At 42.5% G+C, this 26,802-nt stretch overlaps 3 protein-coding genes across 6 annotated transcripts; 1 reads left to right on the forward strand and 2 right to left on the reverse strand.

The window, feature by feature from the left end:
* Window positions 1-325: 325 nt before the first annotated feature.
* Window positions 326-5,052, reverse strand: kiaa2013 (KIAA2013 ortholog). Its single transcript, XM_077511899.1, has 3 exons — window positions 3,733-5,052; window positions 1,463-2,316; window positions 326-1,385 (listed from the first exon to the last, which is right to left on the reverse strand). Exons 1-3 carry the CDS (start codon window positions 4,691-4,693, stop codon window positions 1,368-1,370), a joined length of 1,833 nt encoding a protein of 610 aa, XP_077368025.1. The 5' UTR covers window positions 4,694-5,052; the 3' UTR covers window positions 326-1,367.
* A 1,600-nt stretch (window positions 5,053-6,652) lies between these two features.
* Window positions 6,653-16,458, forward strand: plod1a (procollagen-lysine, 2-oxoglutarate 5-dioxygenase 1a). Of its 3 annotated transcripts, none has more exons than XM_077511896.1 (19): window positions 6,653-6,816; window positions 8,743-8,834; window positions 8,960-9,090; window positions 9,354-9,517; window positions 9,800-9,912; window positions 10,016-10,079; window positions 10,687-10,784; window positions 10,851-10,952; window positions 11,054-11,185; window positions 11,704-11,825; window positions 11,904-12,008; window positions 12,105-12,230; window positions 12,297-12,438; window positions 12,527-12,640; window positions 12,925-12,990; window positions 13,242-13,346; window positions 13,474-13,620; window positions 15,281-15,406; window positions 15,840-16,458. In XM_077511896.1, exons 1-19 carry the CDS (start codon window positions 6,729-6,731, stop codon window positions 15,993-15,995), a joined length of 2,193 nt encoding a protein of 730 aa, XP_077368022.1. In that variant the 5' UTR covers window positions 6,653-6,728; the 3' UTR covers window positions 15,996-16,458. The 3 variants fall into 3 exon arrangements, with proteins under 3 accessions (XP_077368022.1, XP_077368024.1, XP_077368023.1); XM_077511898.1 differs by lacking the exon at window positions 6,653-6,816 and adding an exon at window positions 6,857-6,984; XM_077511897.1 differs by lacking the exon at window positions 6,653-6,816 and adding an exon at window positions 6,996-7,303.
* A 1,032-nt stretch (window positions 16,459-17,490) lies between these two features.
* On the reverse strand, window positions 17,491-25,579 carry tpx2 (TPX2 microtubule nucleation factor). 2 transcript variants are annotated; one of them, XM_077511901.1, is made up of 15 exons: window positions 25,433-25,579; window positions 25,060-25,209; window positions 24,100-24,177; window positions 23,910-23,985; window positions 23,734-23,793; window positions 21,540-21,669; window positions 20,448-20,616; window positions 20,222-20,360; window positions 19,940-20,153; window positions 19,731-19,826; window positions 19,498-19,665; window positions 19,250-19,396; window positions 18,890-19,001; window positions 18,239-18,405; window positions 17,491-17,695 (listed from the first exon to the last, which is right to left on the reverse strand). In XM_077511901.1, the coding sequence occupies exons 2-15, from the start codon at window positions 25,175-25,177 to the stop codon at window positions 17,585-17,587; spliced, it is 1,785 nt and encodes a 594-aa protein (XP_077368027.1). In that variant the 5' UTR covers window positions 25,178-25,209; window positions 25,433-25,579; the 3' UTR covers window positions 17,491-17,584. The 2 variants fall into 2 exon arrangements, with proteins under 2 accessions (XP_077368027.1, XP_077368028.1); XM_077511902.1 differs by lacking the exon at window positions 23,734-23,793.
* Window positions 25,580-26,802: the final 1,223 nt, after the last annotated feature.

The following is a 26,802-nucleotide window of genomic DNA, read 5'->3' on the forward strand; positions in this document are numbered from 1 at the left end:
TTCAACCTCATTTGTCTTTTTTGTAGCTCGTACACAAAACAAAAGGCTTCACCTGCCCACAGAATTGTACGCTTGCCTCATCTCATGCCAGGAACCTCAATTCAAAATGAATATTCTCACATTTGCTCCAGAAATGATGTCACACTTGTTTAGTTGCAACAACAGATTAGGTGAAAGGTTATTTAGTCAAATACTACAGCGAAAAAAAAATAGAAAAAGGCAGAAATGTTGTTTGTCCACATGTGCATCTATTATATGAAAAGACGACATTCAAATTGTTCTCACGTGTAGCTTGATGGACCAAATGAGAGAATCAAAGGCAAGGTGATTTCTTGTTAATTTAATCGAATGATTCCTTATAAAACATCAACACACAGCAAAGAAATCCCGAAACGTGGCAAAGTTGTCAGCAGGTGAGAGGATGCGTTGAACATGGAACCGTTTGACAATGACAAACATTAACATGTCGGACATCGCTTGCACTGCACTCACAATAAAATCGACGCTCCTCATTTCGGTTGCCGTGTAAATAAACAAAATTTAATGCACAGCATTTGAACATCAATCAGATTGGCTTATCTATTTGTTTGCTTGTTGATAGAATTAAGTGAAGGTTTGACCAAATGAGATTTCTTGGAAAGCTTCAACTCGGTAACCTCGGCAACTTGCTAAGAACAAAATAGAATTGGATTTGACTTGTGCAGACAAAAATATTAAGCCTGCGTACTCCAGTGACATCCTGTTCTGCAAGGTGTCAAGGATTTTTATTTTTTATTTTTTTCTGAAGGGATACTTGACTCATTGAGCCATTTTCAGCAGCAAAAAAGTTTTATATTTTGTCCAGAATGAATTTGGTATCTTAATACCTTTACTCATTTTTCCACTTGCTGTTGACTGAAGATGACATCACCTGTGCTGAGAAAGTAGGTCATGTAACGACCAATCACGGCTCAGTTTGCTGACCAAACCCAGAAAACAGGTGAGCCACGATTGGTCGTTACCTACTTCCTCAGCACGGGTGATGTCATCTTCAGTCGACAGCAAGTGGAAATTCGATGAACTTTTGACAGCTGAAAATGACTCAAGTATCCCTATAAAAAGCTATTTCAGGCAGTTTGGGTCTCAAATGTAATGGCCACTTGCGTTCATTTACAATGTGCATGCGTATCGATTTTCAGGACAAATTACACACATAAGCGGAAAACATGGATTCACCTTTTGAGAACACGCACTGATTGACCCAACCAAATGCTCTTTATAAAATCATTTTCGTTTTGGCCATGGAACGAAATTGGCCCATTTTCCATTTCGGACATTTTGAGAGTTGCCATCTTTAGGTTACCGTTTGTCACATTGGTGATGAGAAGTCAACACCTGGAGGAAATCTGCGCCAACGCACAAAACAAAAGACAACGATGAGTTTGCGATGGTGGCTCGGCGAGTTCCGCGCCGTTCGTTATACCTTGCTCCTGAAGAGGGGCTTGGCCCCGGGGCCGCAGTACTCGTTGTAAATGAGCTTGAAGAGGAAGAGGTGGAAGAGCGTGATGAGCGAGGCCACGCTGAACCAGAAGAGGAAGGGCAGGCCCGGGTACCTGTTGGCCATGTGCTCCTCGTGGTCCAGGATGGCCTTGAGGTGCAGCGTGTGGCGCAGGTCCTGCAGGTGGCGCAGGTCGGTGGAGATGTAGAGCAGCGGCGTGATGGGCCGGGTGACCATGACGGGGAAGGTGTGACCCTTGACCTCCGAGGTCAGCTCCACGGGCTCGTTGAGGCAGCCGGCCTCGCAGGCGTACAGCTTGACGGGCTTCTCCTGCGGCTTGACCGACACGTGGAGGAAAGGCTTGCCCTCGCCGTCCGGCAGCACCGCCAGGTTGATCAGGTCCTGGTTGTAGTGGACCCCCCTCAGGGCGTAGCTGTTGTGCAGCACGTCCGGGTCGGCCTGGAACTGCAGGTGGTTCTCGGTGAACTGCAGCCCGCCGAAGCTGAGCGCCATGCCCTGCACGGCGCCGTGGGCGCCGGCCGCCACCAGCGCCTTGCAGCCGCGCTTCTGCAGGGTCAGCGTCCACAGCGTGACCAGCTGCAGGATCTGCGCCGCGCTGCTCACCCGCTCGGGCCACAGGTTCTCGGCGTGCATGGTGGCGTGGCCGCTGAAGCAGTGGTCGGCGTACTTCAGGCTGGACTCCAGGCGGGCGCGCTCCTCGCCGCCCAGCCGGCGCTCCAGCAAGGGCGCCGGCGACGACGACAGGACGTAGTAGAGGGTGGCGTTGACCGTGCGGCTCGACGGCGTGTGCGAGTCGGTGATCTTGCGCATCTCCACGCCTACGCAAACAAAACAGGTTTCCCCGGGTGGAGTCTTTGTCGAGTGCGCGTTCCCGACGTGCCGCGTTAACATTCTTTTGTCAAACAATAACAACGCTCGACTCGGGATGTCACGATATCCAAAGAGATAATTACGATTATTAGTTTGGCGATATTTACAAAAGGTCACAATATTGGGGGAAAAGAATGGGCTCATACAAAAATTTATCACAATATTGTGCTTTGGTACATAACTGCAATATTATTATTATGTTGTTCATGTACACAAATCACAGGCATATTACGTTCCCCTTCATTTGACAATTAGTGTAGATTTTAAACATAGAAGGGCCAAAACATCCCAAATGAAAATTAAATTGCACTAAAAAACTAGCCACCAGAGGGTGCTAGAACTGCACAAATGCAAATCAACCTGAGTTTTATAACAGATGTGTTGCATTTAAAAATTGTGAACATGACGACGACGATATAGTGGCAGTTTTAATATCACGGTATCACGATATCGCACTTATCGTCACGTCCGTAGTATTTATTTAGTGTTTTTCATTTGCTCATTGGCCTACAAGTGTTTTTCATGCAAATATCAGATAACCATAAGTTACTGCAAAAGGCAATTAAAAAGTTCATTCTGGACAATTTGGGGTTATGACTAAAAATTCAAACTCTGATATGTGACGTCAAACCATTATCATGTAGGAATGCCCAATTATGGAAAAATAATAATCACTATTATATTGGCAATAATTGAAATTACAATTATTCAAACAATTATTTAGTTTTTTCACAAAACAAGAAAATGTTGAAGCATTTAAAAAGATTAAGACCAATAAAAAAATATGTAAATACTATATGTAAGTTACATTTGGACCAAACAGAATTTATAATATATATTTATAATAATACATATTTATTTATGTTGGCAAAAACTTGAAGTTGGAAATTATTTCTCCTATAATTATGTGAGTTCCTTTTGGATGAAACAAAATGTATTAAATTAGTTATTTTAAAATGTAAAAAAAAAAAGTGCAAATGTATACATTTAAAAAACTCAAACAGTATTTATAGCCTTTTTTTTTCTTTTCTTTTTTTCTTTTACGACTTCCTCAAGTGTACATTTTCCTCCCACCAAGTTATTTCTGTCTAAGATGATTCTCAGAAAGGTTTTTGGAGTGGAAATGCTCTTTTAAAGCTTTTGTTTTGCATCAGTAGAAATAAATCAAAGCTTGTTTTGAATAGCGTCATTGTTTTTTCACTTTTTCGCGAAGTGGTGACCTCAAACGGGAATCTTATTTGAAGACCATATTGCCGAGCCCTACGTTTTCTTGACGTGACAGTGTTCTCTACTTTTGATGAGCTAAAACACAGAGAAAATAATTTCCTGATTGGCAAATGCAGCATGTGCTTGAAAAAGGCTACCTGAAATGAAGAGATCCATCCAGGCCTGCTGGTGATCTACGACCAGATCGTCCACAGAAGACCTCAGCAGCTCCCCCAGCTCTTTTTTGGCATCGTCCCGGAGGCTGGTGAACGTCTCCTCCAGCTTGGATGGCTCGATGGGCTCCGAAGTCGTCACGACTGACAGGATATTTTCAACGTACTCCGATTTCTGAAAAACCTGGAACCTGCTGCTGATCTTTTTGGTCACCACCACCACGAGCATCATTCGGTTCTTTTCTAGAGGGACTCTGCCAGACGAGAGCACGATCTCTCTGTCCTCCACTTTGTCCACACTGGTGGAGAACTTGCCGCCAGAGTTGACGGCGGTGTTGTAGGAGATGTGGAAGGCGGCCGACTTGTCGGAAGGGTTGTTGATGTGGATTCTCTGAAGGTAGACGTTATGTCGACTCCTGTGGGCAAGAAACTCCTCCCTGATGGTGACACAGTCCCGGGACGACTGCGCGGCCGCAAGCGAGGCGCATCGAACCGACAGCACAGATCCTTTTCGGAACCACATCATGGCTGCCCGCGCTTCGGCCTGCTTCCCCTCGAGATGGACGCCCACAATGGGAGAATAGTCGGTCTGGTGGACCGGAGCCGAACCAGGCTGCGAAGACGACGCCACCCACAGTTTGTTCGAGTCAGTGTCAATGAGGATATGGCCGTTACCTGATACAAAGGGTGTGTCTAGTTGTTCCTGAGATGTGCTGTACAGACCCTCCCCACGGTCCACGAGAGACTTCCATCTGTGGATTTCCGCCTGAAGACACTGCCCGGCCACACCGCCCGGCATGTCCGAGCCACTGAAAAACCTCCACTTGCGCTCTGCTCCAAGATACCAGTAGAAAATGAGGAAGACGAGCAAACCGATGAGAAGTCTTCTCGCCCAGCTGCTTGATAACAAGCCGGGTAGCCCCTTCAGTCGTTGCTGCAGCCACATTGTTTACTTTAAATGTGCGAACAGTCCGAATACTTCAGCGTGACAAGTTTATCCAGTTAAAAAGTCACGGACCGATAGCATGTTTCCAAGTAGCCTCGCTAGTGACAGTCTACATTAGCCCGGCTACGTACCGAGGAGTTTGAAACCAGGCTGAGAAGAATGCGTCGTCGTGCGTGCTTTCATATTCGTCACAAAAAGTAGTCGGACACTCACCAGTGTATCAATTACGGGGTCCGATGGCGTTACGTTTGATTTGACGTGTCAAATATGTAATACACGAGAAACTGCTGTCAGCAGACCCGACACTTCCGGTTTGTACAACTGTCGCCAAGCCTCGAGTCGTAAAGTGGAAAGCAAAGTCGTAATTTGAGTCGTGCAACATCGCCATCTAGCGTGTGAAGTGCTGAGACGCACAATGACGTTTTATGTCAAATTTAAACTACGAATACTTGTATATATTACATCTGCTACAAAACATTAATATAATTTTGTTGTTAAATATTACGTTACAACAAAGTGCTGTTTGTTGATACAAATAGCTTGTTTAAAAAGGACATACATGGGGGGGAAATCTCTCAAATTTTGGGGGCGCTTGAGCAGCCCCCAACACTCCCAAAGAAATAGAAGTTCAATTTATAATATTTTTAATTACTGGTGTTTTAATTTTATCCATTAATGGACCAATCAATTCTGGTTTAATTTTGTCATGGAAACATCCTCTTTCATGTTGTTCACATGTTGACATCATGAGACCAATTATGACTACTAAGTTAGGAGTCATAACAACTGATCAAAAGTGCTTTGTTTTTCAAGGTTCTCTCTCTCTCTCTCTCTCTCTCTCTCTCTCTCTCTCTCTCTCTCTCTCTCTCTCTCTCTCTCTCTCTGTGGAGTGGACAGTGAGCTGAATGTCCCAGTGTCATGGCAGGCTTCAACAGAGAAACAAACTGGAAGAGCCACAGAAAGGCATTGAAATGGACGCCCATTGAAAATTTCATGGATCAAAACACCTATTGTGAATTTTGGCATTCAGCTCTTTGTTATAGAGAAGGCAAATACTGAGACATTGAGCACTTGGACCGATACAATTTCAAAGGTTCATAGAAAGGCAAATTAAGAGACATTGTTGTGCATATAAAAAAATTCACCCAAAAGACCATATTCCGAAATGTTTTGCGAGGTGTGAATACTATATAATTACGTCTGTGGAAGGTGATGCTGAGAAGAAGAAGAAGGAAAAAAAAACTCGTTTGGCATCAGAAGAGATCAGGCAATTACAAAATCCTGTTTCAATTACGTCATTGTGTTAAGTTTTGGCAGCTTAACTGCATTCGGATAAATGGATGACGGAAAGATGAAGTTTCTTTAGCCAATTATGGTGTATTTGTTACGGAGCGCAACAAAGCACGTCTGCACTCAACTGCCTCCAAGCTCAAAGTAAAAGGAGGATAAAAGAACAATAGAAGATTAAAGAAAAGTGTTCGAGCGCCTCACAGTGGCACAAGCGCAACATTACACATCAGAGTACATAGCGCTCAACACATTGTCATTTCAAAACCGGAAGAAAAAAGAAGATTTTCAGTGTAAAATTTCACTCGAGGCTGAGCAATACAAGCACTTTTTCGTCCGGGAGGTGGGAAGTGTACGTGGAAGGCACCCAGGCGCAGTGCTGAAACGGTCCAGACAGAGTCACACTCGGCCTCTGCATGCGTGCAGGAATTCACGTTCACGGAACAGCTGGGCTGAGCCTGACACTGGAATCAAATCACAGCTTGTTTATATTGCCTGCCTGTGTAGCCCACGGGGGATGAATGGAAGCTCTGGTTTACATTTGGAGAGAGAGAGAGAGAGAGAGGGGGAAGAGAGAGAGAGGGAGAGAGAGAGAGAGAGAGAGAGAGAGAGAGAGAGAGAGAGAGAGAGAGAGGAGGGGGAAGAGAGAGAGAGGGGGACGATTTGGGGGGGCTCTCCTTTTACATAGCCGGGTCAGCGGGGAAAGTGATTCCGCACTCCTTCCACACTCCAACCGTCTAATTTCACCATGAAACTTTGGCCGCTGTTATTCCCCGTCTTTGTTTTCTACACACTCTTTCCTCTGCGCGACTGTGACGACGAGCAACCCCGTGAAGGTAAGACAAACAGCGGCTCTTCGTTCGTCTTAGTTCCACTGTTAGAAGTGGCAAATGGCAATGGCGTCATACATGAAACCAGACGTCAGATTCAACAGGCGATATACATGCACGTGTTATGTTTCGCCTTTTGCTGCTCGCGTTAATTTGGCTGCCGTGCGAAGAAAGGTGACATTTTGTTTGTTTGTTTTGATTGTTGGTAGCCGTGGCCACAGGCCAGGTGGAAAAGCGTTGACCGGAAATGAGGGTATTCTGTATGTTTGTGGGGACTGGGGACCCCCCAGCTAAAGAAAAAAAAGTCACTGGTTCTGAAGTTGTGAACGTGCCGCTGACGTGGACAGGATTGTTCCTGTTTGTTTGTTTCCGCCTAACTTCCCGTGGGATGGAAGTTCATGGAACGTCGCTTTGGAGCAGATCGAACAACCGGTGGAAGCTCAAGAGTGAATTCAACGAAAATTGTGCCTGGAATGGTGACGACGTTGCTCCAGTGAGGCTGCAGAATGTTCTAGAGATGTTTTTTTTTTTAAAAAGAAAAAGACGTGAAACATCTTGCATTAAGTTTGAAGTCATGGCAAGGTCGATACAGTTGTAATGACAACTTTTAGTATTCATACCCACTGTAGATTGCATTTCTATGCTAAAATGTACAAACTTGGGGCCGCCTAAAACACAAGATAAATGTAAAAAAAAAAAAAAAAAAAAAATCACCAACATTTATTGGGGACATGTATTTCAACCTCTGAAAATATAAGAACAATTGCATCAATATTTTGGATTTTATGGACTCATTGAAGTTCATTCATTTTGTGAAGGGCTCGCCAACATGGTGCCCATGGGCAAAGGCAGCCCCCATAGGACCACTTGCAGCCCACGGATTTCTAGACATGGGACTATTAGTGTTGTTCGAATATTGTGCCCTTTGTTCATGATAGATGAATAGAAATATTAAGCATAAATAATGGCATAATGGCAACAGCTGCTTCCTGCAGAATTCTTCATGATTTTTATTATGTTGACTGTGGTTAGTTGGGAGAACTAACAAAGTAGACTACGGTGCAAATTATTTGTTACTGTACTCGAGCAGGTTTTTGAGGTAGATGTACTACATTTGAAAACATCATGTGTGTACTTTCTACTTCTTTTTCTAATATGCTTGTTATTTTTTTTTTTCAACTTACGCAGATGACGACGCCATGTAAAAAAGACAGAAATACTGTAGAGAGATAAAGTCCATTGTGGGTGAGAGATTGATTTATTTGTTTGGCCTATAAAGCAGAACAACTGAGACAGCAGCACCATTGAGGAAGGTGGACCACAGATTATTAATGACGACGCAGCAGACTTAAAAGTAAAAGAGTTGAATTAGTGTCTCTGCTGGCACTTTTTTTAAGTATGTGTTAGTGTGTACTTCTACCTGAGTACTTTTGATGCTACTTTCTCAAATACACGAATACTGTAATGCCTTTTTCAAATCACACTAAATATTTTTTCATGTGGAAAAGTAAACCCATGTCATCATGGTCATCATGAATACATTGGATACTCACTGCAACAATATTACCTTCTGACACTCAACTTTGAGACTTGGCGGCAGCAGGCAGTGAAGTTTCACCCCCCCCAAAAAAATAATGGAACTGACACTGTATAATGTATTAAGGTCACGTCTGGAGAGGAATCCAGACATCCATTTTCCAAACCGCTTATTCCTTAAAGTTGACCTGAAAAATCACCCCCCACTGCTAGCAGTGAAGAATGAGGTGTCATGGATGGAATATGACGCATAGCCCATGATTGAGATTAGTTTGCCAGGTGATCTCTCGTCCTTTCCAAATCAGAAATCATCTGCTGACACGACAAGCCACATATGGAACGTGAGCGCCATCTTCAGACATCTTGGCTGAATTCCTCTTCAATTCTGTCTTCCAGATCAAATCGTAGTCGTGACCGTGGCGACGAAGGAGACGGATGGCTTCAAACGTTTCTTGAGATCTGCAAAACATTTTAATTACACTGTCAAGGTAGGAAAACCCGCATTGGATGTTGTTTTTGCGTATTCATTTCCCAGATTGCCTGCATGCAAATCCGACATAAACGAGCCTCCCTGGACAACAAAAATGATTTGATGTGGTTTGCGTGTTCACAGGTTCTTGGTCGGGGTGAAAAATGGAAAGGAGGCGACTACTTGTCCCCCGGGGGAGGTCAGAAAGTGCGACTTCTTAAAGCAGCCCTCGAGGGAATGAAGGATGAAGATAAAATTATTCTTTTTGTTGACAGGTAATGTGTCTTCATCTTAACAATATGTCATCTCCAACTTCTTTGGGTTGTGAATGAAAATTTTGGTTGAACTCCAAACTGTAAGAGCTTCAAATTCAAGTGAAGCTTCCACTGTATTCTGCATTCTGCTTGTTTTGCTGTCGCGGTAACCACAGTGAAGGAGAAAATAGTCAAAACAGCCTCTTTTTTTTTTTTTTTTTTTTTTTTTTGCTTGCGCCACCGCTGTGTCAGTATCTTGTAACTTTCCTTCTTGTGTTCCACAGCTACGATGTGATTTTCGCCTCAAGTCCTAAAGAACTGCTCAAGAAATTTGTGCAGGCCAAACACAAGCTGGTGTTCTCCTCTGAGACCCTGATCTGGCCTGACAGACATTTGGAGGACAAACATCCGCCCGTCCGCGAGGGCAACAGGTTCCTCGGCTCAGGCGGTGCGCTGCTTATGTTTCCACATGACACAATTTGTTTTTGCAGACTTGGATTCAATCGTTTCAGTATTTCAGTCTGAGCTAAGATGATTTTGTTTTCGCAGAAGGTTACAACATGTAGATGTCATGCGGAGAGCAGGTTCTTCTTTGTAGACCAAAAACCGCTTCACAAGCATCAAAAAAACAAAAAAAAACAAAAATCCTGGCAGTAGTAATGAGGCCGCTTGAAAGTTGGGACGCAGCAAGTTCGGGCGCCTGTTTACACCAGTTTACTGCTTTCCGCAGGCTTTATTGGCTTCCTGCCCAACGTCAAGGAAATGCTTGCTGAGTGGGCGGGACAAGACAGCGACAGTGATCAGCTGTTTTTCACCAAGATTTATATCAATCCTGAGAAAAGAGTAAGAAAAGTTCTGATACTCTTTTTTTGTTGTTGTTGTTTTATATGTTCACATAAAATGTATTTATTTATCAATGAATAAAGCATCTCTGAGTGTTTTTCAGAAATCTCTAAATATGACAGTGGACAGCACATGCAGATTGTTTCAGAACCTTCACGGGGCTCTTGGTGAGTGAAATGACTTTTATTGTCCAATTGTGGTCAAACCGATTTGAACCTCCGGCAGTCGACACACACGCGGCTGTTTACGGAACACAGCTGGCGTGTTAAAAATGTTAAGTACACCCTTCCAATAACACCTTTTTCCTTTTACTGCCTTTCTCAGTTGGGCCCTTTAGAATGTGAAACAAACAACCTATACATAACTTTTCAGACCATACAATATTATTATATGTAGCGAAAACTGTTTTAAATTAGTGATAAAAAAGATGCAATAACAATATCATGAAATATTTCCATGGAAAATCAAGGACGCATAGTCGTACAAATACATTTGAGGGTTTATCAGTCAGCGAGTGCATGTTTAAACACGAGTTGCGCTCCGCAGTTTCTGCCACATTTTTTTTCTCCAAGTAAGGAATTTGTTAGTGTTACGTGAGGCGGGGATGAAACGCTCCCGTTTTCAACATCCACTGAATGTGAAAGTGTCACGTCTGCCACGTGGAAACGCGGCTTTCGACTCCCCGAGTTGGATTTCAACAAGCTGCCAGACTCCAAAACGCAAACGAATATCTTGCACTCGTAAACGTACTGTTTGCATGCATTGCGCTTCCAGACGAAGTGGTGCTCAAGTTTGAGAATCGACACGTACGAGCCCGAAACTTGCTGTACGATACGCTGCCCGTCGTCATCCACGGGAACGGACCCACCAAGGTACCGACGACACGCGTGATAAGAGATGTGACGCACGAGAAGCTAAAACGAGACTTGGCTTCCCAGCTTCAGCTCGACTACCTTGGAAACTACATACCAAACGCGTGGACGTTTGAGACGGGCTGCACAGTTTGTCATGACGACTTACGGCCACTCGGGAACCTGAAGGTGACTCTCAGCGTTTTGCCCATCATATCAATTGAAAGGAAACATTGAGTGTACAGTCGACAAATGCGTTTTCCCGACACTCAAGATTGCTTCCCCATCAGGAAAATGAATTTCCTTTGGTGGTGATCGGCGTCTTCATTCAGCAGCCCACCCCGTTCGTTAGTGTTTTTTTTGAACGCCTGCTGAAGCTTCAGTATCCCAAGAACAGACTCAAGCTCTTCATTTTCAATAAGGTAACACAAATTAAGGCACACATTTTAACTAATGTTTTAGCAATCACTCACTTTTGATGACAATTTGTTTTTGTTTTTTTAAACGGATACATGTCCTAAATAGATGTCAGAACCTTGAACAGTTTACAGTAATTAGAAGAAAAAAAAACTATACAAATAAAACTAATAAGAATAAATAATGAATGTAATATCTAAATAAATTTACAAAATATATTCTCTTTCTAATAAAACAATAAAACCAACTTTCTATTCTTCTGAGGGAGCTGATTGGTAGACACAAAATCATAACGAAAACAAACATGAACTACATGAAAACAAGACGTAACATGAAGCAAAACTAAATACGACACTAAACAAATATGGATCATGACATTGGATTTAGTTTGCTACACTGTACGTTGCTTTATCACATGTCCAAAAGAAAAACAACACATTTTTTTGTCATTAAATCCTTTCCAAATTCTAATGTAGAAAATTCTGCCTCCTGCCAACGTTGACATTTCCTTTTTCTGCGCCAGGAACGTCATCACGAGCGCCAGGTCGGCGCTTTCCTGCAGGACCACGCAAATCTTTATCTGGATGTCAAATTTGTTGGGCCCGAAGACGAGACGGACGTCGCGGCCGCACGCAACGCGGCCTTGTGAGTCACCAATAATTCTTGCTGCTGTATGCAAAGTGACACATTTTATTGTATTTTATTTTTTTTGTTGTATTTCAGTGATATGTGCAGGAAGCAGAAGGACTGTGACTATTTCTTCAACTTGGACGTTGAAGTTGCTTTGACCAATGAGAACACGCTTAAAATTCTCATCGAACAAAACCAGCAAGTAGATTTATCAATTATACCAAAAAAAAAAAGAGCATTTCCAGTCGAGTTAGGATTCGTAAGACTAATAAGACTTTGTGAAATGCTGTTCAGGCGGATGGTGGCACCGTTATTGACGCGGACCGGCCGACTTTGGAGCAACTTCTGGGGCGCCCTGAGCGCGGACGGCTACTACGCCAGGTCCGAGGACTACGTGGACCTTGTCCAAGGACGCAGGATGTAAGATGCTTCAAATGTGGACCATCGTTGAGGCGCGCTCCGGTCTAATTGCGCTCCGATTTGCAGCGGAATATGGAACGTTCCGTATGTAACCAGCGTGTACTTGATGAAGGCCAGCCTGCTTCGCTCGGAGCTCTCGGACGAGGATCTGTTTGCTTCCAATTGGTTGGACCCTGACATGACCTTCTGCCAGCATGTTCGAAGCAAGGTACATCAAATATACTTGATATGTCCGGTTATTCACGTCAAGAAATCATTTATCTGAATTGTATTTGCAACATAAACTTTCTTCTCAGGGGGTCTTCATGTACGTCAGCAACATGGACACTTTTGGACGCATCATTTCAACGGAAAATTGTCAGACCGGACATTTGCATAACGATCTGTGGCAGATCTTTGAAAATCCAGAGGTGAGAAATGGAATCAATCGGCGGGTCCTGATCGGGTTTTCATGCCTTTGGAAACAAGAGTTTGTGCCGCTCTTTGTTTATATGATGGCAGGAGAAAAGTCCATAATAGAAATCTATAAATCTTTGTCGTATGAAACATGCAAGCTCCACATATTGAAATAAATTCCATACTAAAAAAAAATTGCCAACGATGAAACTATGGCGGTATTATTACTTGTGGTAATATAAAAAAAAACGAGTCACAGTTGCACAATCCAATTGTGTGAAAAGTGTTTTTATTTCAGGACTGGCAGGAGCGATACATTCATGAGAACTACACGCACATCATGAAGGATAAACTGATTGAAACTGTGAGTTGTTAACATACAGTTTCCTTTTTAACCATATTCCTGATTGAAATGCATTTTTTTTTTTTTATCTCCACTTCATTATTGCTAGAAATGTTTTCATGTTTTGGTAACACTAGGATTACTGACGTGAGGTTGTCAGAGTTCACTTTACATTTTTAATAGATGAAGGTGGTCGAAAATTGTTACATAGCAGAGTATTTTTTGTTGTTTTGGTTGTGGAATGCGTCTTGTTTTGTCTTTCTGATCCGCAGCCTTGCCCAGATGTGTACTGGTTTCCAATTTTCAGCGATATTGCTTGTGACCACCTGGTTGAGGAAATGGAACACTTTGGCAAGTGGTCAGGAGGCGGGAACACGGTAATGTGGCCATCCTTCAATTATTCAATCTTGGCTGCTCATATTTTCTTCTCGCTTCACTAATGAGTCAATCACGAACAAGTAACTTTTTCTTTTTTTAAATCTCTGATTATGTTTGCGTTACCAGGACAGTCGAATCCAAGGCGGCTACGAGAATGTTCCCACCATCGACATCCACATGAATCAAGTCAACTATGACAAGGAATGGCACCAGTTCTTACTGGAGTACATCGCGCCCATAACGGAGCAAATGTATCCGGGTTACTACACCAAGGTAAGACCTCAGACATTTATGTGAGATGAAAAGAAACGTTCAGTTCTACCTGCGAGGGGGCCCAAACCAGCAGGAAATTGGATTTTGCTAAGGCTGCAGTTTGGATTCCACATTGCAACTGCAGGGGTCCTTAATTAAAACCAGTTTTAAGATCTGAAAGGCAAGCTGTGCTGAAGCTCAGCCTGTTTTCCATCGTTCCCTCCTTCAACACACCTGAATCAAATGATCAGCTCATCGGCGAGCTCTGCAGAAGCCTGATTATGATCCTGATCATTTGATTCAGGTGTGCTGGAGGAGGGAGAAATCAAAAGCAGGCTGGATAGAGGCACTTGCATTACATTACAAACCACACACGCAATAAGTGCAATCTGAAATATGGAAATTCTCCCTAGGCATCTTTTATTATTATTATTGTTGTTGTTGTTGTTATTCTAGCATTTATGGCACATTTTTGTTGAAACATACTTCGACCGGCTTCAATCTGATGTCACTCGACAATGGTGACCTCCAAAAATACGAAGATCGTCGTGATTGGCAAAGCATAATTTACACGATTATACACACTTTTATCTATTTATTTATTTTGATAATATCACTTTAGTTATTTGAAATTTCACTGTAAGTGTATCATATTAAATACAAGACATCTTGAGCCCTCTATTTCATGATATAATATTTTTTGCACCATTAAAACCCTGACGTATATGATCTGACACATGCCTTGCACGGAGAATCCATTAGAGGGCAGTATCACCCGGCTGATGGCTTTTCCAGCGACTTTGCAAGATCGCCCCAATTAAGAAAGAAGGGAAATGTTCTGATTTTTGGAATTACTGTTTGATATGTCTATTTATCATATTTTTGACACTTATAAATGTACAAATTTAAAGCTTTCTGACTTTATAGCTTTCTTAAATGTAGCATAAATTAACTGATCTTTCCCATAGTTCAATATGTACACAATTGTTTTTTTTAATAGGTATAAAAGCAGGATTACAGCATATGACATAAATTTTTTTCAATATTTTTAATTTTCATTAATTTTTAAAAATAGCTAGGCTGTGCTGAAATGCTGCACTTCCTGTTTCGTTCTTCTCAAACTAGTGTAATTACAAGGTGTATAATAAATGCAAGGTTGACCACAATGACATTGTGGGGTTGCAAGTTTGCAACCATCGGTTACTCTCTGCAACAGGGAAACTGTCAGACGACCTCATGTTTCTGTTACTAGGCAGAATTCGCGGCGCTCTGAAAATGTTGCGAGCCTCGCGACTTGTTGTGCTGACAAATGTCTTCTTGCAGTGCACTTCTCCCTTGAACTTCGTGGTGAGGTACAAACCCGACGAGCAGCCCCTGCTCGAGCCTCACCATGACGCCTCCACATTCACTATAAACATTGCGCTCAACAGCAAAGAGGTTGACTACCAGGTAAATGTGGGAGGAGCTAGCGCTCGTGCAAGCCTCCGGAAGTGACGGAAGCGACATTGCACCGCTCTCTGCTTCTTCTCCTCCGTCTGCGGAAGCAGGCTGGCCGCTTGTCTCGAACGGAGCGAGAGTTGCGCCCGCTCGCCCACAACTCGCTCTCCTGGTGTGGCCACCTGAGCAGTTTCCACGCCAACGCTTGCATGACTTTCCTCCTTTTCTTTCTGTGTGTTTGCAGGCAAATTTTGACTTGGCCTTTGTAGTTAGATATAAGCCCGATGAGCAGCCCTTTTTGCGGCCACATCACGACGCCTCCACATTCACTATAAACATTGCGCTCAATCAGATGGGCGCCGATTACCAGGTGAGTGGCATCGTCGGAGGTTGGTACCAATTGGCCGTTTTCATCCATTAGGGTTCAGATGTCCCAGAATGTAGGACACATGACAATGAGATGGAAGAAAGAAAAAGGAAAAACGCGGAGTTAGCTGAGACTGATTTCATTCCAAAAGAATGAGCATTCTTTGGCCGGCATGTCAATCTCCATTCCTGGTCTTTCATATTTTGCAATTCCATTTATGCATTCAGAAGTTTGTTCTCTTTTGCATGAACTCTGTTATTGTCATTGCATCCATCTCATTTCGCTGCATCTTCCATAGACTGGGCTCATGATCGGAATTTTCTTCTCATGAATAACAGCTACATTCCCGTTTATCGTGCCAATTGCTCTTGGAACTTGCGTATGCCGACGATGGCGTCAACGTGCGTTTCTTACGCGTAACCAACTGTGACCTCAGGGTGGCGGATGCCGCTTCCTCCGTTACGACTGCTCCGTGGAGGCTCCTCGCAAAGGCTGGGCCATCATGCACCCCGGCCGCCTCACCCACTACCACGAAGGCCTGCCCACCACCGCCGGCGTCCGCTACATCGCAGTGTCCTTTGTGGATCCCTGAACCTCCCGCAACATGGTCAAGGCCGACGCCCGCACGGAGCATCATGATGCGTTTGGATTAAGCATCACAGCCAGGAAGTGTTGACTGCTTCATAGTTTATTCACAATATATACTATTGTGCCTGTCACCAAGTTGTTGAGTATTTGTGTACATGATTTCATTTCATCCTGAATTCGTTTTGAAATATGGGGGGGTCAGTGAATTTTAGATTGTGTTTGTGACTTACAGCTGTACTGTCAAAACCAGTTACATATTTATTTTTTAACATATCCAGTGTGAATGTTGCCACTGAGATATCGGTGCTTGACATTTTGTCACAAATGCTCCAATGCTGATTATTACTTGACGACAATGTTCAAGTGTTCTACTTTGTTGTTGTTTTTTGCCTTAACTGTGGGAAAAAAATAAACCTGTCAATGCTAAGTGCCCTGGCATATAGCACACTGCAAAAACAGGAAACAAACCCATTTTGTCAGTTTCTTTTGGTATTTTGATGCGTTAAAGAGAAAGCATTGAATTAAAAAAAACTCAACAAAAAAAACACTAGGAGCTAAAATTTCACCAGTATTGTTAAAACACGTACAACTTCAAATGGCATTATGCTGTAATTTCTAAATTATTGCAAATGGGAGAGGGAGATTTATACTAGATTCTTGTATTTAAAAATAAAATGCATTTTTTTTCCCCCCACAGACTCACAATTTTTGATAAACTGTAAACTGGATAATACATTTTACGTGAGTGACTCAATCGCTTTTTTTTTTTTAACGAGTCAAAGACTTGAAAATAGAAGAAATTGTGTGAGTGTTAACATATGAAAACCACCAGATGGCCTGACAGACTAATGAATTTGCTTGCGAAGCAAATGTCTGCAGTTTGGTCGGAATGAATGCTATCAAAACGTTTGGCATGTGTGAGTTCGGTCTCTTCATGCATGCGTGTTTGCGCATGTGCGCACGACGGAAGAAAATGTACTGGCCACAATTATTTTTTTTTTTAAATGCGGTTGTTACAATTTGAATCTTAGCTCTTATTGTTCAAATGGTGAAAACGCAAACATGCTCCCGCTGCCGAAGGCTTGGAACAGGCAGAGCAGCAAGATGGACCCTCAATGTGGCCTTTTGTAGAAAGCCACTTTAGTTCTTCAAACGCTTGTGCAAGATGTGGAATTCGCAAAAAGCACATGGACCAAGTTACTGATTATTATTATTTTAAGGGGGGGGGTATGTTTTGTTAGTAGTAGTAGTTTCAGTAATTGTGTTAAATCAAAAATTCCCATGCCACAGTTATTATGGTTAATAATAATCTTTGACGCCAGTTTTATTAGGTTTGCCCATTTAAAGATACTGTATTGTTTTTGGTCAAAATTGTGTTTACTTGACAGTCTGATTTCTCATGAATGAATATTAAATATGCAAATAAGCATTTCTCTGACTGTTTAGTCAAGTCTAAATATGTTCTGATCTTGTAGCCATGGTTTTAAAACCTGGAAATGTTATCTTTGAGCATGCAAAGTTGCAAACTTTATTGCAAGAACACTAAATATGAACAGAACAAGGTAATAAAAACAACAACAACAAAAAGGCCGATTATAAGCGGAAGCGATCAGAAAGATTTGGAGATTGTGGGACTGTGAGGGGAACGTCACTCTTCTTCACTTCCACAGTCTTGTAGTGGCGAACGGGTTGTGCCTTGTGAACCTGTTGGGACAAAGAGGATTTCAACACCTCAAAATAGACGTTCAGGAGAACACAGCAGGGAAATTTTCATGCGACTCGAGTGATGGGACTTGATACATGTACAAATAAATAAATAGGCTTTGTTACGTCAACATTTTTCAAATAATTTGGAATGATTTTTCAATTCAAACTATTTCCAACAAAGACTTGATTTGTTCACTCGCACAACTCAATGGGTGGAAAAAAAAGCTCAATACAAAGGAATATGAATCAAACATTTTGAACTGACCATATTCATAAGACCCCAACCCCTCAATTCTAGCTTTAAAAACCGGCTTTAATTAAGGTCAGCACTTTATTCACGCAATAGCCGCTCCTGCTTGACACTCCAGATCAAGCTGCAACTATTACCGGAGGCTGAAGTCAGGAATGTTCAGGAATGTTTATCCTGTTTCGCATGTGGCCTAAAGTGTGCTGCATGTTTTGGCTTCAGAGGCAGCTGGGATAGACTCAAGCTTTCTTTTGGAATAAATAAAAGTGCAAGTGAGTAAATGTTGCACGCACTTGTTGCTGTCGAAGTTCAGTGACGGCCAATTTCTGCTTTCCCTCCTCCTCCCGCCGCATCTGCTCGGCTCGGAGCGCGATGGCGGCCTCCTTCTCACAAAGACGCTGCTGAAACTCATCACGGCCTCGGGCACGTCTCTCCGTTGCCAGATCAAAAGACTCCACAACTGTGGAAGAATTAAGTCATCAAGGGGGTTCACAGGTCAAGTATTGATGCGTCGAACCGTTTTCAGCAGTAAAAGGTGAACATTTTGTCGAGAATTAATTTGATAACTTCATTATTTTTCATGTACAATTAATACCTTTTTAAAAGACATTTTTCCACTTGCTGTCCACTAAAGATGACGTCACCTGTGCTGAGGAAGTAGCTAACGACCAATCATGGTTCACCCGTTTTCTTGGTTTGGTCAGTAAACTGAGCCATGATTGGTCGTTAGCTACTTCCTCAGCACAGCTGACGTCATATTCAGTCGACAGCAAGTGGAAAAATGTCTTTTAAAAAGGTATTAATTGTACATGAAAAATAATGACGTTATCAAATTCACTGTGGGCAATTTTTTTTGTTTTTTTTTTTACTGCTGAAAATGGCTGAAAGAGTCATTTACCCCTTTAATAAGAACTCCCAAATGCCAGACTAACATCTGATCTTACCAACTGGAGGGCGATCTTCCTTTTTTGGCTGGAAAGGTTCTTTATGGATGGCTTTGTTCGGCCTGGCTTTAAATTCTGCGGCCTCCTTTATTTTTTTCTCCTCCTCTTTCATCTACTCCCAAAGGGAAAAATGAAGAATGAAAGCATTTTCAGTACAATTTGTCGAAATAAATCTGGCCCAGAACCCTGTTAACCGATTTTAATGATGATAAAGTGATAAATTTCAGAAAACCAAGAAATTCACCCATCCTAATAAACAAGTAGATTAACAGAAAATTCAGAAAAATGCCCAGTGCCAATCGAAATATTTCTATTGTAGTCCCAAAAGCGACGTGTGGTTCGTTTCACATCCTCTCGTACCATTTTCTCCAAGCGGTCATTCTTGGCTGTGCCGCGTTGATCGACGAGAAGCCTGAAGGGTTCGGGCTTGGTGGCCTCCAGCTTCTTCTTTTCGGGGAGAGAGACCCTGTCAAAGTGTGGCAGCGGCTGAGCCTTGAACGCGGGCACCTACGTGGGGTCGGAGTGGTGACATTTGATTGGATTTTTATTGAAAGTTAGGCGAAGGAGCAAATGTGTAACTGAAGGACCAAAAGGCCAACCCATGTCACCTCGTCCTCCTTTTGCTCTCGGATGTCCTTCAGTTTCTTCCGGTCTTGTTCCCTCTGCTCAAAGGAGAAAGGACACACCTCCGTGTGTCGCTTGTCCTGCAGCACGGGCTGGAACGGCGTGCCAAATTGAGGAACTGGGACATGCTTGATTGAAGGGGGAGGCTTCACCTGAGAAGAGAAGTTATTCCATTCAGGACAGTGAAGGAATTCCCACTCAAGCACAAGGTCCTCACTTCTTCGGCTGGCACATCAATGCGTGCTTTCTTTGGGAGGATGAAGGCCGGCGAATGTGCCACAGTCGTGTGCCTCACTTTCCTTTCTGGAACTCCCTGACGACAAGTTCGGCACAAAAATTACAAACATCCCCTGACCTAAACCCCACAGCTACAACAAAATCCAGTCGATTCCACCTGAAAGACGTTGGCAAAGAATTTGAGCTCACCACGACGCCTTCCAGAATCTTCTTGGGCAGCTCTTGTGCTTTGAAGGTGGGCTGCGGCTCGTCGTGCGGTTTGCTTGCCTGCCTCTCCTGGAGCCTCTTTTCAACGTGCATGGTGAAGGCCTCCTGGGCAGTGGGCTCCTTCACCACCGGCTTCTTCAGACTCTCTTTACTCTCGAGAATTTTTTTCTTCAGCTCTTGGGCCTTGAAAGTCGTCCTGTTTAAATTCGGCAGCAGACGTTCAAATAAGTTGACTGCATCCACTAAAAGTAGTGTTGATCTTACTTGTGAAGCTCCTCCTCCTCTTCAGCCTCCAGTTGAGCACTGCTCTTCACCATGTTGGGCCGTCTCCTCAGCCTTGTTGCAAACTTTGGGGACTGAGGGCGAGTGAGCCGCAATCTTTGGGCCTTTCCTTTGGGTGGCCCTTTTAAAAGTATTTAAAAAAACACCTGCGTGAGTTCCTCGTGTCTCACGCAGCCATTTGAGAAACAACGCAAACAAAGCGGCACACCTTTGGCCCTTTCCTGACGACTCAGCTGACGGAAGCGTTGAGGGGTTCGCCGCTGTAGCTGCATAATATGCTCAGCCACTGGGACATAGGGCTCTTTCGTCACCTTCTTCTTTTTGCCCATTGGCGACTTTACAGATCTGACAACACCGCAACCACCCAGCACATCTGCCTAACAAAACAGAGACTCATTTAAGAAATGCGGGCTTTTAGGAAAATGGTCATATACTGTATGCACATGCGAGAAAGAATTTCATCTGGCCGTTTAAATGCTCTCACCAACAGTCATTGTTTAAAAAGTCACCATCTTATTTCCGTATTGTCCATTTGTCAGCTGCTGTGAACTTGCATGCGGACCGCAGATGCACACGGTCCATTCATGAAACTTTGCTGGACGTTTGTATGTGTTCCACATATGGACGTTGCTCCATGCATCCCGGCGGTTTATGTCCACATTAATATGAATGATGGTCCAATATAGATCAAACACACCCATGACAAAAGGTTGGGTGTTGCCAAACATAATGAAAAAATAATAATTCTCTAGAAACCAATAGTTATATCATTTACATTTTTTTTAACCAAATAAATCAAGCAATATTAATTTCAAAATAGACATGCCGTTTCATTTAAGGCTGCAATGGGGCAATATGCCACGGAAGAGGCGGGACTGTTTTTTTGCACAGCAGTTTGCAACATGCGGGCTGCGTCAAAATACGCGTGCTTCCGACTTTGTGCCCCTGGGTTGCGCATTCGCAACCCGGACCGGAAATAAACTGATGTGCAAAATCACGTCCCGCCTCGCCTCTTCCGTGGCATGGACCCCATTAAGACAGCCATTGCTTTAAGCTGTAGTTCTCCCAAGGGATGTTATGTGGTGAGGAGTGACAGCGCTCATATTCAGTCATTTCCTTTCCACCACCCCCATCATCAGAAATATTGGCACCACAACTTTCCTTGATATTGAATTGTGATATAATTTTGAAGCTTTATCACCCACCGTTAGTACATGCCGAGATAGATCTTTATCATAAATGCCACTGCATCTTGAATGACCAAAGGATTCACAAAAGGCATGTAAGAGAAGTTACTTACTGATGTGGATGGTTCTTCATGAGCGAGATTCTCAGATGAAGTCAATTTCGGTTCTCCGTCGCAATATCGTTCCGCTTCATTTTTGACATTCACGCTGGTTTTTGCTGGGTCCTCAGCACTATTAGAGTTTCTGTAAATGTCACAGTTACCAAATCATGACTGATACAATCTCAGTACCATGGCACAACCATAAAATGCCAGTAAAAGCAGCTACAAAAACGTGGCGCTTAATAGGCTGGCACCCCCGGCGCATTGGTGTATCAAGTCTTCATATCTCTGCTGGAGGCTTCCTCAGAGCCAAAAGACCCACAGAGGCTCCCATGTTTACAGAGTGACAAGAACATTCTGAAATGACGATGAGCTGAAGGGGGTTAGACTTGCTTTGGAAAACACTTCTTGCTATCTGGGGAATAGGGCTGTACAATTCATCTAAAACTAACCGACATCGAGGTTTGACCAAGTGCAATAACCTAAAAACAGTGCAGTTTTAGATGTTGTTTCTTTTTTAAAGGTTTGTTTACTTGATAGAAGTGCATAATAGTGTGCAATGTTTACCTGTTTAAATGTTGACACTTGAAGATTGTTTACATTCAGTTATTAATGGTTTTCTTTGTCTTGTTTGAATGTAATGATGCTACAAAAAAAATAGTTGGGATGTTATTTTCCATTCTGTCATTATTATTCTGGAAATGTAACTATACTATAATCTCACCATAGCCTGAGACTCAATGTATTGTTTTTATTGGCAAATTAGTTGGTTTAAGAAGCAGAATGTAGGTCAAAGCTCCCTCCTTAGCATATTCACCAGAAGAGGACGTCTCCGCCTCGTACTTTTAATCAAATAGTGACATTATAGTATTGCATTGTTAACATATTGATCAAATGACTTGTCTGAAACTAAACTGACTCACAATTGTAGTGTTTTCATGCATTTTAATGTGTAAAATACAAATTGCAATATTGGTCAGAAAAAATGCAATTAGGTTGGGGTTTTTTTTCCCCCTAATCGTGCAGCGCCTACTGGGGAACAGGGATGTAACGATAAGGGCAATATCCTGATATCGTGATATTAAAACTGCCACAACATTGTCGTCGTCATGTTCACGATATTTAAAAGCAACACATCTGTTCAAAAAGTCAGATTGATTTCCATTTGTGCAGTTGGAGCACCCTCTGGTGGCTACTTTTTTAGTGTAATTTAGTTTTCATTAGGGATGTTTTGGCGCTTCTATGTTTAAAATTATGCTTGCTAATCGTCAGATCGTCATAATATGCTTGTGAAGAGAGTCAATATGTGGAGGAACTCAATGTGTGTGTGCATTAGCAAGTAAGTTCCTCAATGTTTTGTATGTATATATATATATATATATATATATATATATATATATATATATATTTATATTATTTATAATATTTTTCATTGCTGTTATGTACAAAAGCACAATACTGTGTTTTTTAGCATGAGCTCATTTTCTTTATAATATTGTGACTTTTTTTGTATAGCCAACCTCCCTACAATATCGAGATAATTATCATATTGTGAGCTTCATATCGTGATAATACCGTATCGTGATGTTTGGATATCGTTACATCCCTACTGGGGAACCCTCTTTTGTTCAAAAAACAACAGTGGGTAAGACAAGGAAGGATCCCATATGCCCAGCACAGAAAAAAACAACAACAAAAAACAAGTGTGGAACAAACTACCGGTCATTAGTTCTGTAGCGGAATTATGTTAAAATGACCAAATTATTATAAATTTCATCAGCTATCAAATTGGAATTAGGGGTGGGAGATATGGCCTAAAAACCATATGATATTTCAAAGAAATTTGTGGTGAAGATATTGGTAATATTTACTGAACAATAGATTTGTGACTGGTGTTTCGGAATAATAGCACTTGTATTGCAGCACAATGTTTAAGCCACCTTTTTTCCACACAATTGAAATGTTATGTAATTATTCTCAGCCCTATAGCCATGTTGCTAGCAGCGCATCACAGCTATCTATGTTCTTATTCATTGCTTGTGCTTCCAAGCCTGCCGAAAAAGTAACACTCGCTATGTGCACGCACCCTCGCAATCCAAACGCGCCGCCCAAAACACCTCGCCCGCTTTTGGTGTGAATGCAGCATTAGTCAAGGTACCAGTGTAGTTGTTTTTTTTTTTTTTTTCCCTGACGAAATTATACTTACGTTTTAAACTTTTTGGAATGATTAGAAGGCAAACCAACTTTCCTCTTACGCTTTGAAACTCTAAGGAACAAATGTGAGTCAGTTGTAACAGTATCAAGCACATTTCAGCTACAAGACCTGAAGCCACAAGCCTGTAGTCTTGGAAGTCCATATTCAGAAACACATTAAACAAGTACCTGCGTGGTTCATCTTCAGTCTTCATCTTTGCCACTGTACTGCCTTCATGTGGTTTGGACATGGCAGCTCTAGAAACTGAAAACGCACAACGTTACATCAATTATGAGCCGTGATCGACCATATCGGGGCCCCCTCCCAAAACCGGTATCACAACAACAACAGCAACAACAACAATAACAACAAACTAACCAGCATTTGTCACTGCTATTCTCATTGGGCCCACCATGGCTGGATGTTCGGGGGTTGCCTGACAAACGGCTCGCTGTTCTGCAAAAAAAAAAAAAGAAAAAAAAGAAAAAAGAAAAATTAGATTAAAGGCGCAGTCTGCCGGTTTCACTCAGGAAATGCACTTTTTAAATACAGGATGTAAACAAACAAACTACTTCTCAATTTACACATTTGGGCTTTTAACGTATGGGGGTGATTTTGTCCTAAACTCAAATTTTCTGGCCAAAGTCCAATTTGTGCGAGTTCTAAGACATTCGAGTCCGAGGTTCCACTGTGTGTATTTATTTATTTTATTTTTTTAATCTAGCTGTACCAAAAATGGTATTGTGTAACAAGTATTTCCTGGGTATCGATACCAGCTTGAAATTTTAGCATCGTGAAAACCCTAGTGGGAGCACATACCCATAGGTAAAATAAACTATGCAAAGGCACAAAATCTGTGTAATCAAAATCGCAACTTCTGTCCTCACTTCAAGTGTGTACGCCATGGAAAGTTAGAGCCCAATTCAAATTTATGACCTCTTCACTGTGAGGCGGATGCGCCAAGCTAACCAATATCAAATGTATCAACTTGAATTGAAACATTTGCATTTCACTTTCACCAGAGTTTTATTTTTGAAAACGTTACAAAAATGTCACACCAGTGTAAATGAGACCACACCGAATATACCCGGATGTACCTATGTCGGACAGGGCAGATATTTGACCTTACATATTCCGTTTATTTTGGTAAAAAGAGGGTTACGATATTTTAATGGATCTCAGCTGACGGGCATAAAACACACATTCCAAAAGATAACCAAGGGCGGAACCCATTTTCAATCACAATTTGCTGTCGTACAACAGTTGACGTCAACCGACCAACCGCTGCTCGTAGTTTGTAAAAGACTGTTAACAAGTCCGACTGAATATTGTACTTACCGAACCATTCATCGTCGCAAGGTTCGTTGGCCAACTGCTTGAAGTCGACGACGTGGGAAGGCGCGTCAAACTCGTATTTGCCCGCTGCATCACGGACGCAGTCATCGGCCATTTTCATAAAAGTGCTGATATGCTCACTGAACAATCGACCTAAAAAGGAAATAAAATCTCAGTTTGTTCCCGACCTGGCTAAGCAAACGTTTAAGCTTGGTTGACGAAAACATGCAGGCGACCATGTTGAATGACACTAACGCGCTCACAAAGAAGACTTTTTCTTGAAGTTGAACCACGTCGTTCTGCCACTTACAAACGATGAGTGTTTTTTTGCCACCGCAGAGCTAAAAGTCATATAAGTATATCAAAGTAAACCTACCGCTTGTGTGAGAGGGAGAGAGACGAGACCGACGGAGACCGAATATGCTGCGTCTGTCTGTCTGTAACGTACACTGAGAAAAGTAATGGCGGTGCTTTTTCAAACTGTCCAATCACTGACTTCGTGCTCGTCACCTCGAAAGCTTATTGGTTGACACCAAGTCAACTCATCAGCGCCCCCTGATATACATTTGAGGAATTTTCCTTCTCAGAAACAAAAACAACACGAAAACAAACAACAACAAATAACGCCAAAAGTTAAAGTCATCATTTGTTCAGCTTAACGAAGGTACACTTTTTATGAGACTTTTTATATCATATCTTGCTGTGTTAGTTGCAACCCTACAGATACTCAGACAAGTGAAAAACATGATTTAAAAATGTTGCTGAATAAATCATCAATTTTCTGTGCCACTGAACCATTTCAGGGTCAGCCCTGGACTGGTCGCCAGTCACTTGCAAGGCATTAGCAAATTGTATGCATGCATGTGTATACAACAGAGAACAGTGAGGAGGGGTGCTAGTGCAAACTGTACTTTTTTAAAAGTTGTTTTTAATTTTTAATAAACCTGATTGAATACTAGGGGTATTTCATTTCTTCCGTAACCACTTGAAAAAAAAAAAAACTATTCTTTACTATTATTCACGTTTTCAGGTCTGATGGAAGCTTCGAAGCTGAATGATACTGTTGGGAAGAGCATCTGACTGTGCAGGAACTGAGCTTTGGTATCAGTGACACAGGTTTTTGTTTTGTTTTGTTATTTTTTGTTAATTTTTATGGTTTTAACGTTGAATTTGACAGTTTATGCCATTAAATAACAAACAAATACCCATGAAATTACAGTATATTGGTGAATGTATTTCAACAGTCAGTATATGTACTCTAACTGTCAGGTGTTGATGGGGTTGTTGAGGACCCAGACGAGGAGCAGGAGGTGGCGGCTTCATACCATGCGCCGCTGGAGCAGAGTCGGGGACTTGAGGCTGAGGCCATCGTACAGGTGAAGCGGCCAGGGGCAGCAGAGACGCCTGAACTTTAGGCTGACGAGGACCAGATACTTGAGGCCTTCGTAGAGCTGGAACAGGGGCCTGCTGCTGCCGTAGAGCAGAGACTGGAGCCTCATCAGCCTGCCGCCATTGGGATAGGGGAGCGCAAGAAACACTAGGAACCGAGGCTAAGGGAATAAGACCGTGTGAGGGACGAACTGGTGTGGGGACAGATTTGAAAGGCTGTGACACGGATACGGGATTACTCTGTGTCAAAACGGGTGCAGAATTTCAGGGCTTCAAGGTGTGTGGTTGCATGATTTGAAAAAAGGGGCTGAGGTATGTGGAGTGGATTTGCGACCTCACGGTGGGCGCCCCCGCGGC

The sequence above is a fragment of the Festucalex cinctus genome, chromosome 2 (genome assembly GCF_051991245.1).
Source record: "Festucalex cinctus isolate MCC-2025b chromosome 2, RoL_Fcin_1.0, whole genome shotgun sequence".
NCBI lineage: Eukaryota > Metazoa > Chordata > Actinopteri > Syngnathiformes > Syngnathidae > Festucalex > Festucalex cinctus.

Excerpts from the sequence above, each read along its gene's own strand:
- kiaa2013 (XM_077511899.1), bottom strand. The coding sequence starts at position 4,693 with ATGTGGCTGCAGCAACGACTGAAGGGGCTACCCGGCTTGTTATCAAGC. Across the intron at positions 2,317-3,732 it reads GATGGATCTCTTCATTTCAG|GCGTGGAGATGCGCAAGATC; the intron begins GTAGCCTTTTTC and ends TTGTTTGCGTAG.
- plod1a (XM_077511896.1), top strand. The coding sequence starts at position 6,729 with ATGAAACTTTGGCCGCTGTTATTCCCCGTCTTTGTTTTCTACACACTC. Across the intron at positions 11,826-11,903 it reads GCCGCACGCAACGCGGCCTT|TGATATGTGCAGGAAGCAGA; the intron begins GTGAGTCACCAA and ends GTTGTATTTCAG. Across the intron at positions 13,347-13,473 it reads GGTCAGGAGGCGGGAACACG|GACAGTCGAATCCAAGGCGG; the intron begins GTAATGTGGCCA and ends TTGCGTTACCAG.
- tpx2 (XM_077511901.1), bottom strand. The coding sequence starts at position 25,177 with ATGAAAATGGCCGATGACTGCGTCCGTGATGCAGCGGGCAAATACGAG. Across the intron at positions 20,154-20,221 it reads GAGGAGGAGGAGCTTCACAA|GACGACTTTCAAGGCCCAAG; the intron begins GTAAGATCAACA and ends GAATTTAAACAG. Across the intron at positions 18,406-18,889 it reads GGAAGATCGCCCTCCAGTTG|TTGTGGAGTCTTTTGATCTG; the intron begins GTAAGATCAGAT and ends ATTCTTCCACAG.